At 34.5% G+C, this 13,318-nt stretch overlaps 1 protein-coding gene across 50 annotated transcripts in view; it reads left to right on the top strand.

Annotated features, from left to right (window-relative positions):
* Positions 1-13,318, top strand: part of RIMS2 (regulating synaptic membrane exocytosis 2) — a 493,527-nt gene that overhangs the window by 320,292 nt on the left and 159,917 nt on the right. For all 50 annotated transcript variants that reach the window (XM_052787016.1, XM_052787021.1, XM_052787004.1 and 47 more), the window contains one exon: positions 4,068-4,184. In XM_052787016.1, the coding sequence (XP_052642976.1) occupies positions 4,068-4,184 (117 nt within the window). The remainder of the gene's footprint in view (positions 1-4,067; positions 4,185-13,318) is intronic.

Consider the following 13,318-nt stretch of genomic DNA (forward strand, 5'->3'; position numbering starts at 1 on the left):
TTTCATTTTCAAGAGCTATTTAGAAAGTGCCATGTTTTATAGCATGTGATGGTTTGACATTTTCTTAGCATTCATTTGTCAGTGGCTGTTTTCAACCCTTTTGTCTGTGTAGAATTAAGGTTCTGGGAGAGCCATACTTCCTGCCCATAGTAGCTTGCTTTCTACTATTTTTTCCAAACTTTGAAAGCATTAAGAATAAATTGACACACATACAATTTTATACTGAAAAATATCAACTCCTGATCTTATAAGGCCTCTGATAACTATTTATCTTGTGAAACAAAGATCAGGACATGTCTTCCAAAAGCTAGCCATTTTTGGTAATGACTCCTACATGATTGAATATACTGTTTAAGCCAGAATTAAGAATTTTCCTGCATGGATAAGCTTTCTTGAAAGGAAGCAGAAGGATAGATGTAAAGGGGAATGAAGCCTGTTTTCCAGCGTTTTTGTCACTATGTATGGGTAGGTTTCCAGCTGGTGTAATTCATCTGGAATAAAAAGGGAAGTTATTTTCTTTGCCCATAATGCTCACAATTCCCATTTAATACTGAAGACCTGGTATCCAATATTCAATGTCAGGTACATGTGGCTATCCCTTTCTTCTACAGGCATTCCGATTCTCTTGTGTTCTGCTTTCCTTTCTGTTATCTTTGGTCTTTTTTTTAGCTTAAAATTCTCTTGACTTCATATTCTTTTACTTATGTAAGAGAATTTCCTCTTAAGAGAACATCCTCTTACATTTCCTCTAACAGACACAGAATAAATGATATCCTTTTGCATTAGTGAGGTATTAGGATCCCAAATTATCCCATATCGTCACAGACAGCTAACAGGCAGAAACTGTAAGTTTCTACTTGAAATCTAAAACCATATGTAAAAACAGCCTGACTTTAAGTGAGACATAAACAGTAGATACAGAGGGGCCTATTCTGATTTCTACTATACTGATTTCAGTCTAAGTAATTGCCTATGCTAAATCTCCTGGGTTTTTTTGTCTTGGATATAGACATAAATGTGAGCAAAATCTCTTTGTGTGTGTGTGTGTGCGCGTCTGTGTTTTTGTGTGTGCCTGCATGCTGTGTGCATTTTGGGCAGAACTTTTACCCAAGCTAGTAATTAACACTTGTCTAACACCATTGAAAAACCTTCTTTTCATTTTCTTGTAGTTTTGCATTTTTTACATGTATGAAAAGTTTCTTGCTTCCTGACTTTCCTAAAGCTAAATTTTTAAATACAATTTTGAACTTACAGAGAAAAATGTTTCAGCTATTTCCTACAATGTCACAATCAAATGCATTATTTATGTACTATTTCCCTGCCCACTCACCAAATCATTTCTTTGAGGACTTGTCGAGCCCAGAGAATTGGGTTGCCAGAACTTGAGAGTTTGTAGAAAAGCAGCATAATCTTTGGGTTACAGAAATGTCTTTTTTAATTCTAATAAAAATCCACGTGTACTCAGCAAAGCTATAAGCATTATTAATCACATTTGCACCATGTTTAGTTGAGTTTGTTATACATGTGCTCCTAGAGACATGTTCTAACTGCTGTAAGCATGCTGCACTCCCAGAGATCTCCCAAGTACTAATTGATGCCTCTGCAGGCAGGAGCTCTTGGGCCATAAAAGTGCAAGTTGCTGTTATATCTTAGAAGCCATTTTGCAGTCCTCAGTCCTTCTACTGGATTTTGTTAATAAACTCCACCAAAGCCACATTGCATAGTAGCTGACAAGAAATTGTTACTGCTCTTGTAATGTTTTCAGCTAATACATTTAATGGACTCTGTAGATCAGAATAGAGTTTAGACTGTGGCAGGCACTGAACAACACCATGTTTAGCTTTTTCTAAGACTGTGCATTTGAAAAAGCAAGATGAAGGTGACTATAGAAAGTGGCTAGGCTGAAATGGTGTGGTAAATCCGGTAGGATGCTCATTATTCTCTACCATCACCACCTGCAATTACACCTTTTCACCAGCTTGCCTGTTATCTGGTTGCTCCGTACACATTCTGTCAACTGCAAGAAAGTTCCAAAAGAGTGAAGACATATGTTGTGAAAGCAAATTTTCTTATAGAATAAGTTTCACTGGAGAAAATATGTCATTTTCTGTTAAATAGTAAACCTGGCTGACAAAGGCATCCTTAGCAGAGTGAAAGAGAACTGAAATAGTAACACTTTGAAGTAGAATACAGTTGTGTAGGATGTTAAAAAGCAGCATGAAGTCAGAATCTGATATAATACAGAAATTCAAAGAAGAAATTATTTATTTAGAACAATAAGCCAATAACACAATCTTATTGAAACTGTTTTAGGCAGACAGAATGGGACTGAGTTTTCAGGACAGGCTTATAATCAGAGTTTAGGCAGGAGTTTTGATTGTGTGGGCAGACAGCAAAGGTCAGATCTTTGGGAAGTTTTGCAAAGAAATTACAGCTTGAGAAAGCTTAAATATTTAAGTCAAAAGAAGAGATGAGTAAAACAAGACAATAATACTATAGACAGAAAAAAACCCAAGATTTTTTTTTTTTTTAAACCTGAATGAAAAGAGAGACCCCGAGGAAAAGGGTCAGACAGAAACTCAAATTCAGAAAGGAGGAATGAGAATTGGTGGTTGGGAAGAGTAAAAAAGTTAACAAAGAACAGCAGAGGAACCCTGTCAATGTCCGTTTTGGAGTACAAATATACATGAAAGAGTCCAATGGCAGGGTAAAGGCTATACTGGATTTTCTTTCATTTTGGTATAAATAAGGGGGTTAAAACACGTGCAGAGAAGTTGCAGGGAAGAGTTGTAGAGTAGAAGGTAGAATTGTACTCACTTTTAATATGGCAAATATAAAGTTTACTAGCCAGAGTAAACTTTGTATTTGGCTTCACGAAAGCCAGAGGGGAGAAATGATTTATGAGAAATGAAGTAGAACTGAAGGTAAAACTTTATGTGTAGTGCAACATCTTCATAGCACTTATATGCAGAAATAAACAACAGCATGGCAACAGCAACGAATAATACACATACAGGTTAACACTAATCAGGGACTGGCAAGTGACAAAGGATAAGGATGACAGGTACCAAAAGGGCAAAGTGACAAGGAAGGACACAGGAACTGAATGGTATAAAAGAGAAAGAAAGGGCAGGGGGAAGAGGCCCAAACTAGGGAAAACTGCAGGAAAAGTCAGGAGGCAGAAGAATTTATTGGTGTAAAATTTGAATTTGCGTGGAGGGAAGCATGCAAACTGTTATTTTCAAATTTATACAAAACAATTATGTTTTAATTATCCAATAATTATTACAGTTAGCTGTTGTCTTTCTATCTTCCTATTCTTGTGGATATGTTTTACAGAGCAGAAAAAGTGAAGTTAGTGTGCATCAGTAGGTATTAATAGTTAAACTGAGTAAAGCAATTGATGGGCAAAGCTTTGGTCTCAAATAGTACAAAACTGTAAAGGTGATTGGTGCTCTTTAACGAAGCCTGCACTATGTGTACCAGTTACACCTAATTAAACAGTTCTGTCTTTTTCAGATTCTATGCTAGTGAGATTACAGAATAAACTTTCCAGTGCAAAACAAGCACCTGTTGTTTAATTCAGATGACAATGTTTTCAGCAGGCTGCACTCTACCATAACGGCCTGAAGTCCTCCTTGTGTCTTACTACAGCTTACATCTTTATAGTATAGCCAAACTCAAAAGCTCACGGAAAATTCTTTGCACAGTGTATGTTTCAGCTAGAAAGGAAATTTTCCTTGAAGGTACTAGTCTGGAAGGTCTAAGGAAATTTTGTCTAAAATTAACTTTTTTAATTAAAAAAGAGATATCCTCTCATTTCCAGAACAAACACTGAAACAAAACAAAAAATCCCTATCCCTAGCATGGACTTCACACCTTTTTCTGTAGGAGAAAATTTTTTTACCATGAGGTTTAAAATTATTTGAGAGTAAAAGTATACAAAAGACAGGTCAGCCAACACAACCGATTACCACCGTGTTTGCTAATAACTGTCTGTACAAACCAGTGAGGGGATGTGGTCCAGGCACACCCAGAACTCAGAATCTGATGTCTTTTATTCTTAGTCGGAATGTGGATCAGGGACCACGAGGGACTCGGTCTACTCCTGCACATTACAATACCCTGAACCGAATGGATAGACACCGTGTTATAGATGACCACTACTCCCCGGACAGAGAGAGGTAAATATCTGATTGGAATTAGAAACAGCTGTAGCCTATACTCATCAAGGTGAATTACTTCAGCATGGTAGCTCACTGAAGTAAATAGCAAAATTACTTACCTAGTCCCACAGATGAGCATTTCCCTACTCATTTAACCACTGGTTACATGATATACATTAAAAAATGTACAGTTCACACAAGGCTGGCAAAACTGTCAAGTTAGTGTATCTCTGCCAAGAGGGAATCTGAACAATCTGTGAGAAATTGTACTATATAAAAGACAAATAGCTTAGTTGTCCTTTTTTATAAAAATATTTTTGTGTACTATATTAATAAATTCTTTAAGTGCTGAGTATCTTTTAAAAACTCTAGCAGTAGATTTGGTCATTTTTGCTGCTGAATAAAGAGGCATAAAATTGGAAAATTTCAGCTCATTATTAATGTAATGCTCCCATTGGATACAGTGCAATTCACGGATATAACAAAAGTATATTCTAGCACTGTGTTTGTCTTTTCTAAACTTTATGAGCCTTTTTTGTGGGGGAAATAAAAAAAAGGTTATGGCAATGCGTGTTAGAATGGAATCGGGGTCTTCGTGTTTAGAGGCACATCTTCCCATGACTAATGTTTTGCCTAATGGAACTTCTTAAAGAGTGAGCAGAGTTATAGCAACCTCTATGAATTTTAATGATGTAAGAAAGAATTGCACGCAATAGTTGGCTTATGTAGTTAATTTTGCTGAATAAATTGTGGTAGTGCCTTTGCGACATTAAAAAAATATATTGATAAGACCTTTCCCACCTCATTGTCTTCAGGTCAGAAAATCAAAAGGAAAAGCATTTTTTACCTTTAATTTTGAACATCTTCCAGCTTCTTATACACCAAATTGAAAACCTGCACATTATAATCAGAGAGGCATAATTGTTAGATATTGTCCCATTTCATAATTGTATATAGCAAGAAGTAATACAGATATATTTTGTAATCTTATTGAGTGCTATTTGACTAGTGTTTGAAGTTAATACTTTTACAGGTGATTATTACAGGTTATTCCTCAGGTGGCATCAAAGCCCATAATTGGTGTTGCTAACTGTAATACAAAGTATTTAAGAAATCAGTGGCTTTTTGTTAGCAATATTGAACAGAAAAGGTGAATATGTCTTAAAAGAACACTAATGTGATGGTCAATGATTGTAAGGAATGTAAGACAAAATTTTTCAGAAAAAAAAATTACAATTTTTTGTTCCTAATTAGGTAAGTTAGAAAAAAGAGTACCAAAAAAAAAAAAAAGGTGCATATCTATTCAAGTGATTTGTAATTGAATTTGACAAAAAAAGTCAAAAGGGCAAAAAAATTATGATAGTGAAAAGCAATCAAGTATTTATCATCCAGAATGTTGACTGTATTCATTACAAGTATAATAGATAATAGATTAACTCTTTTTTGCATTAAACTATTTAATATTTCTATTTAAGTTATAGAAAAGAAGAATGCTATTTAGTTGGCTCATGAGGCTATCTTATTTTCATACAGAAGGCAGTAACTTAAGGATTCTGAGCTGTTTCTTTAAAAGAACAGAATGCTTTTGGGATAATACTATGTTGATTTTTTAGACCAGTCGTCCTTGAAATAGGATCTAATCTTGTCCTTAGAGCCTGTATATACCTTATAGAATGCTCCTGGGTTTGTTCACTGTGCAAGTTTACTTGCTGCCTCCCAGATAAATGAATAGCAGTGAAAGGTGGCTTGAAGTACAGCACCACAATCTTTCCCCATCACTTCAATCAAATAATCCCTCCTGGACTGGCTTGGCTTAGAGATAGAGAATTATTTTTTTAGACTATATGTCAGAAAAAAAAAGTCAGAAAGTTGTTGGTGATGCGATTATTGAATTTTCACACAACCATTCTAGATGAATAGGTATTTGATTGTTAGGTGTGCTCTGAATCTCTGAACACAGGTTTATGTCACCTGTATTTTCCAAAACACACAAGTTCTGTTGTTTGTACATGGTGAGTGGTTGCCTGTGTAATCAGATTGTTGACTAGTTATGCCTCTATTGCAACATACAGTCTCTGAAGCATATTGGTTTTAGGCAACACTTAAGAGAATAGAAAAAGAGTATTCCCAAACATTTATCATGTTTTATATTCATTGTTAGTTTGACAGTGGTCTTATGAATGGAGAGATTATTAGACTTCAAATTTTGTTAGTGAATATTTGTTGTACTGTCTGTGTTACATAATAAAAAACAATGGTGTGTACACAAACCCCTAAAGTAACTTTAATTGTATTGATTCTGAAAACTGCTGGAACTGCAGGCAGTTTGGAGAAGTGGAAAAACTGAACCTTTGTATAGGTTTATAATCTTTCTACTTGTCATCCTTTTTTTGTTCCACACTTACCTCTGGAAAAAAAATCACACTTTGCTTTCCCACAGCTCTGATGGTTTGTTGTTTCCATGGTCCATTTATCCCATGGAGCTGCTTGCAAAAAAGGGACTTTGAAAAAGTACGTTCTTGTAGACATGCTCAGTTGTTAAGTCAAAATATGACTGAGAACATGAGTAAGACAATTCTTTCCTTCTTTTTCTAGATAATTCAGCGTAAAGTTCTCTAAGATATATGGCATTAAGGAGTTAGATGAAACCACATACGAAAATGTCTAATGACCTCAAGTCTAATGGCAATTTAAACATTCCTTCAAAACTGAATGTATAGTTAGAAATGAAAATCAAATTATTTTTAAAAAGCTGAAAGACATGATTTTTTAAATTTAATTTGAGATAGCTTTAATTTCAAACACCAAGCCTTTAAATCTGCCAAATGTTGCTATCAAATCATATAGTGATTTTTGTTCACCGGGTAAAGTTACAGTTAAAATTCGTATCTGTTGCTGTATTATCAAAGATATCAGAATTGTACTGTGTATACTGGTAACAAAGTGGGAAATCAAGTTAATTTGTTAACTATACATTTAATATAGATGTACTAGTACATTTTTGTCAAAACGTGAGGAGTTTTTTTGCAAGTACCCACACTCTTTTATGAAATAGCCTAAATTTATAATGGCAAGAAATATGAACACTTATCACCTAATGCAGCCCCAGGTTCCATGAGATCTTTTATCTGTAATGGGATAACCTTGTAAACTTCAGTTTGACATGTTCTAATAAACTCCCTAAAGCAGACTTTTACCTCACTTCAGAAACTGAAACTAATCCAACTACAGAGAAAATGTTGGAAACAGCCAGATTTGACCTCAGAGTTTTATATTTAAGCTATCAATATAATTAGGCGAATTAAAGGAACAATGCGAGAAACTTAGCATAGTTCCAAAAATAAGACATCAGCTAAAACTATATCCATGTATTACTTTCTGAAAGATATATCAGCAGTTAACAACAAACACCGAGACAGTGTAAGGAAATTGTACTCAGGCCCGCAGCTCTAACCAGCTTAGATACTATTTAGCAACTAACTATATTCTTTATCCTAGAGGTGCTCTCCCTGAGGCATGAAATTGCTAATGCTGAATTTAGTGTAGATATAGTAGGCCAGAGGATTCAGAGAATGCCTAACTCAAATAGTCTTGCAGTGGAAATGTATGAGAAAACTCCTAAAGTATAAATATTTTTCTAATGGGCACTTACAAGAAAACAAGAGAGAAAACAAAAATTTTGACTCAGCTATCCCTTCATCAGGACTATTGCAGTTTCCATTTTAAAGAACAAAAGATATTATCTGCTGTGTTAAAGTAATGGGGTAGTCACAGACATGATTATTTAAAGAAGTATTCTCCATTATCTTTAAATCACTTCAGAGATGGTATTTTGGTATGCTGGGACTAGCATGACTATCACACCACTATTACTGAGGTGATTTCCTTAGCACATTTAAATACAGACTTTCTGTTGAACACTTTGTTTGTTTCGTGCCGTTGAAAGTTTTTTTTTAAACATGCCTTAAAGTAAATGCCAAAACACCTGCCAAAAATTCTGGTTACTGTAATCAAAACAGTGAAGACCAAAATAATTCACTATCATGAGTCTGCTGCATGTTAGATAAGATGCCATTTAATTAGCTGCTTCCATTATTTAACACAAAATTAAATGTGGCCAAGAGCAATATAAATTCTACATTTCCAAAAGTCATTTTACACTGGCAGTTGCTTTATCTATAAGTAGCAGGCTCCTAATCCAGCATTGTTAATAGCTAGGTGCCAGATTAGGTCAAACTAGGAAAAGAGTTTTTTGAGACATGACACTGTTGTAAAATCAGAAAGCTTAACAGATAATTCTCCTTTCACATTCTTTATTAAATACACAACTGAATAATATGTAATTAAATTGTCATTTATTATTTAGTTAATATTTTAGAGTACAATTGTTTAAGTGTGTATTACAGATACAAAGATATTGTAGAGTATAAAGGATGCCTGATGCTTTATGTGGAAAATCTGGGATAATATTTTCAATTTTTGGTTGTGTGTCATATGGGTACATACCCATATGTGGGTATGCAATGTCATTGTTTCTTTGCTTCTTCAAATACCCAGTAAAGTAAAAGAAATGTATTGCTGAAAATTTGCTTATAGCTATGTTATAAAATGTGTGCATCAACTTAAATCTCAATAATTGCAGCATTTCTTTAAGTTCTTTTTCTCCTTTCAAAATTTTACCATGTGCATTAATAGCATATTGCACTTCCTAATTTTTTTTTATATCTACGCCTACAATTGCAATTAAAAAACATACTAGAGATTGTAGTAAGATAAGTAAGACTGTCCTACACTTCCCATTAACAGATTCTGTTTGCAGTTACTTATAATGTTGCTAAATACAATTTCCTCTCCCGGGGCTCTCACTCATGAGCCCTAATGGATTTAACTGCTGAAGGGATTGCAGTCCGCATGCACTGCCGTGTTTTAGCCTTGCAGTAAGGATGGCAGAAAGGAGAGTGTTTGCTCTTTAGCTGCTGTTATTTACAGTGGGCACATTACTTCACAGTCAAATTACTGTTAAATTGGACAATTATCTGCACCACCCACCTGGTGCCTCCATGCGTCTGCTGAAAGATCATAACTTCCAACAGAGGGATGGAGTAGGAAGGTGGCAAGAGAAGTGCAGTCTTGCAAATGTAGGTACATCTGTAAGGATTCATGATTCAGAATTTTTGAGCTGAATTAAAAAACAAACAACAACAAAAAGTCATAGATACATTCCTCAGAATAAAATGCACATACAAAATGCCCATGTTAAAAATTTTGCAGTTCTGATAAAAGACTTCAGTGTTATGCCCTTTGGAGCAGAAACTTCAAATACATTATGGGGAGCACTGTGATAATGTGATACTGATTTTCTTGTTGAAAGTCATCTTGATTGAATATGTGTCAGTTCACAAATTCTCTGCTGATAATTGCTGTTGTCTCACAGCTAAAGTCTTCAAGCTGTCAATTGCAATCAATTGGAATATTTCTAGGATGTCATCTATCCCAGGACATAAGCAGGAATTTCTATACACTTGACATGACAAAAAGCATCCATACCATTATTGGTGGAAAAACTGTTGATGTTTAAACATAAAGAAAATTAGTTCTCTCCTTTAAAAAAAAAACTAAACTATTAAATAAAAGCATTCTGTTAATCTTTTCTATGAAATGTAGCAGGGGAAATTATATGACCAGTGCTTTATTCTTGAACGGCATTTGCCATTTTCTAAAGCTTGAGAGCTTGACTTCACATTTTATTTATGTAGTTTTTAGGTGTGATTTCCCAGCTGTTTATGAAGCGACATGGAAAACATTCTGCCTCAGAGCACATTAACTCCTGCTTTGTTCAGATGAGAATCTAAACTTTTAGAGCCATATCACTGGTCTCACTTGTTTGGAAAAAGTAACTAGTTGTAGCAGTTGCTTAAAATCATTGGAATGAGTAAGCTTCTAATAGGAAGTATAGCCCACCTTTTCCCTGAAGCCACATCATTTTATTAATTCCAGCTTCCTCTTCCCTTGAGCAACTCTGAGCTTTATCTTGCAGTTCTAACTTGATCCCAGGCCCAGTTTTTTACTTCATTCCTTCCCACAGTACTTACCCTAAATTTCATATGCCAGCCCTCTCTCTTTTCCTTTCTACCACTTTCAGTGGGTCTTTTTCCCCTGAATTTCTGACTAATCGACCCAAAGAACCACCTCTTTCTTACTCTGCAGTCTGATTAAGCTAATTCCTATTTTTTCACATTGCTAGATTTTCAGAAAATTGTAACCTGAAAAGTTTGGGAGTATTTGGTTAAAGGCACATTCACACCAATAAAAAATTAGATTTGTTTTTTAGCAGTCTTAATAATTTCATAGTCGTCATACATTTAATTTGCTATTTCACTTGAAAAAGTGTAAGAGTGTTACTAAAAATGGAGGATAGTATTGTTGCCAATGATACAATGTATTAATTAAATTACAATCAGATAATACACTGGAAAAGCCTGACTATCAGAATAGATAAACAGTAATAGGGTGATAGAAGTTTCTTGTGTCAACTGAGTTTGATTCATGTAGGTCTAACAGTGGAACAGAAAGTATTGTTTTGCATTCAGAATTATTTATGGGTATTCCAATAAGCACAAGATTGTCAGGATGTAATAGTACTCCAGTACTTTATCTTTTCCACAGAAATACTTGGGGGTCAACTTCTCACTCTAATAGGGAAGCTGGAATGTTAATCAAATTGTGAGACCTGGTCACAGAGAATGAAAATTGAAAGGAATAGGTTATCTTCTAATGCTTCGTCTTTACTATTGAATAAAATATCCCAAGCAGTAAAGACCAGGTTAAACTCCCCTTGCACAGTAAGAAGAACAGAAAGGTATGCCATGGATGGTTCAAGTGAGGTACTCTGTGTATGTGTGTGTGTTTTCAAGTGTGCTTCTGATACCGTTCTGGTATGTCAAGCCTGTTCCAGGATACTAAGTACTTCCAATTAGGCAATCTAATTGGTCACTGAATCACTGATGTCTGTCTTGTTACCCTCATGGTTCACTGAATTTTTATGAAGGTGTAAGGAAATGGAAAAATAGGTGAGTGACATCAGAAAATTTTAAATCATCATTTTCTGTTTGCTTTAAAAAAGGAAAGTTAACAACTTTGCCTATATGTCTGGAATCTTCTTGTCAGAATAGTGGAAATCTGTTTTCACCTGATGCGGGGGTGGTGGTGGTGTACATTAATCATGTATTGCAAAACCTATAATGCTGTCTTATCAGACTAACTTCATTATTTTAATATAAGTGAACTGAGTTGCTGCTGCAAATTTTCTATATATGCTATCTGTAACAAAATGTGTAATGTTTCAGAAATATGTGAGGATGCAGAATAATATTTTCATTTTGCCATACCATTATTTGATATACTTCTGCCATCAACTACTATAATGTAGCAAGTAAGGAACATGTGGTAAAAGGCTAGAAGTCTAAATGAAGGTTACAAAAAAAAAAAAAGTATCTTGGAGTTCTTTTATCTTTTTAAAAATCTGCTATATCTAAACCTTGTCTATGTCTCCACGGTCTTCCGAGCATTCCCATCTACATGTGCATATGAGGTCATGATCTTCATGAAGAACTCAAAAGAAATGTTTATTTTAGATGCAGATCTGGAACATTTCTGGAGTTCTTTTGCACTTAGGCAATGCAAAGCTTAATGATTTTACTACATTATGATTTACTTACATTGTGATTTTAAGTGTTTTAGACTGGCTATTAGCCAAAGGAAAATTGCATCTGTTTCAGTTTTGGACAGTAATAATTAGGTATGTGATAGGCATTTCTGGTGTTATGTTGTTAACACATTTATAAAAACATAAAGAATTGATTTTAAGATAAATACATAAAGTATTAATAATAAAGAAGCAAATAGTGGAGTATTGACTGGATGCTCAGAAGATAGATGGCATTTAAGCCTTTTGCTTAAATGTTGATATACATAAAGCACAGAAAAATATGCTGCCTCCTAATGTGCATACTATCATATTTTGACCTATGCGATGTTGGTAATTCTCTCTGCCATACAGACATGGCATGCACCTTTCCTTTCTTTTTTACTAACAGTGCACATTTTATGGAAAATATTACTGTACTTCAACAGAAACCATTTCCAGACAAAGACAGACACATGCTTACATGAATAATATGTCTATATTTATTATTGTTATATAGTTAGAGATATTATGAAAATATACAAACATCATTAGGTTATATATTCTTGGTTTATGATTAATGCCTTGTACTCTAGTAAGTTACTGTGTTAAAATTCATGTATAGAACTGATTTTTCTTAATGAATTCAGACAATATCATTTTTTATGTTGCACTTGTAAGAACATTTTATAATGAGTTATTATCTATTATGAGTTAGATAGCATGGATAACATGGGCTCTAAAGAATAGGGAAAAGTATGAATAGCTAGTAATGCCAGACAATCAGGTCAAGCATAAGCTAAAGCTTACCTTGCTTCTCTATATAGACAAGCAGAGCTCTGGATGAAGAGGAAGCATATTTCAAACTCGTTAAAAGTTATTACATATCAAACTGTATATGTGGTTGTATCTAAATGCCAGCTTACTCTGATTCTGAATTCCTGAATTTAAAAAAAAAAAAAGAAAAAGAAAAAATGCTGAGCTGCCTGTCATACATTCGCAAGCAAAAGTCTCAGAACTTGGTAAGAACACTAGAGCTCTGAGTTTCTAGAAGTATTAGGACAAAACTTGATACCAGAGGTTGGGCACTTAAAATAGTTTAGTGGGGATTTGAAAAGTAGTTAGGGCTCAAATCCTAAGCAGAACATTAACTGATGGTGTTTCATTCACATACAAGTAAGTGAAGGGAACAGTCTGGGGTGTTCCTTCTTATGGATAGTAAGTTAAGCTGCTTGCAATTGCATTCCCCTGAAATTCAAGTTCTGTAACAGATGTTGTGCTTGAAGTCCTAGTTTTGTTTAAAGCTTTGCTCTTTAAAAACTGGTTGAATATATTATATTTATTGATGTCTTATATTTTTGAAAGACTATCAAGAAAACTTGTCAACAATTCACTGGAGAGATAAAAGGGGAAGTGAAAGTGAATTGTTATCATTAAAATGTCATCTACCAGCTGGAAACACTTAATT

This window comes from Harpia harpyja, chromosome 5 (genome assembly GCF_026419915.1).
Source record: "Harpia harpyja isolate bHarHar1 chromosome 5, bHarHar1 primary haplotype, whole genome shotgun sequence".
NCBI classification, from domain to species: domain Eukaryota; kingdom Metazoa; phylum Chordata; class Aves; order Accipitriformes; family Accipitridae; genus Harpia; species Harpia harpyja.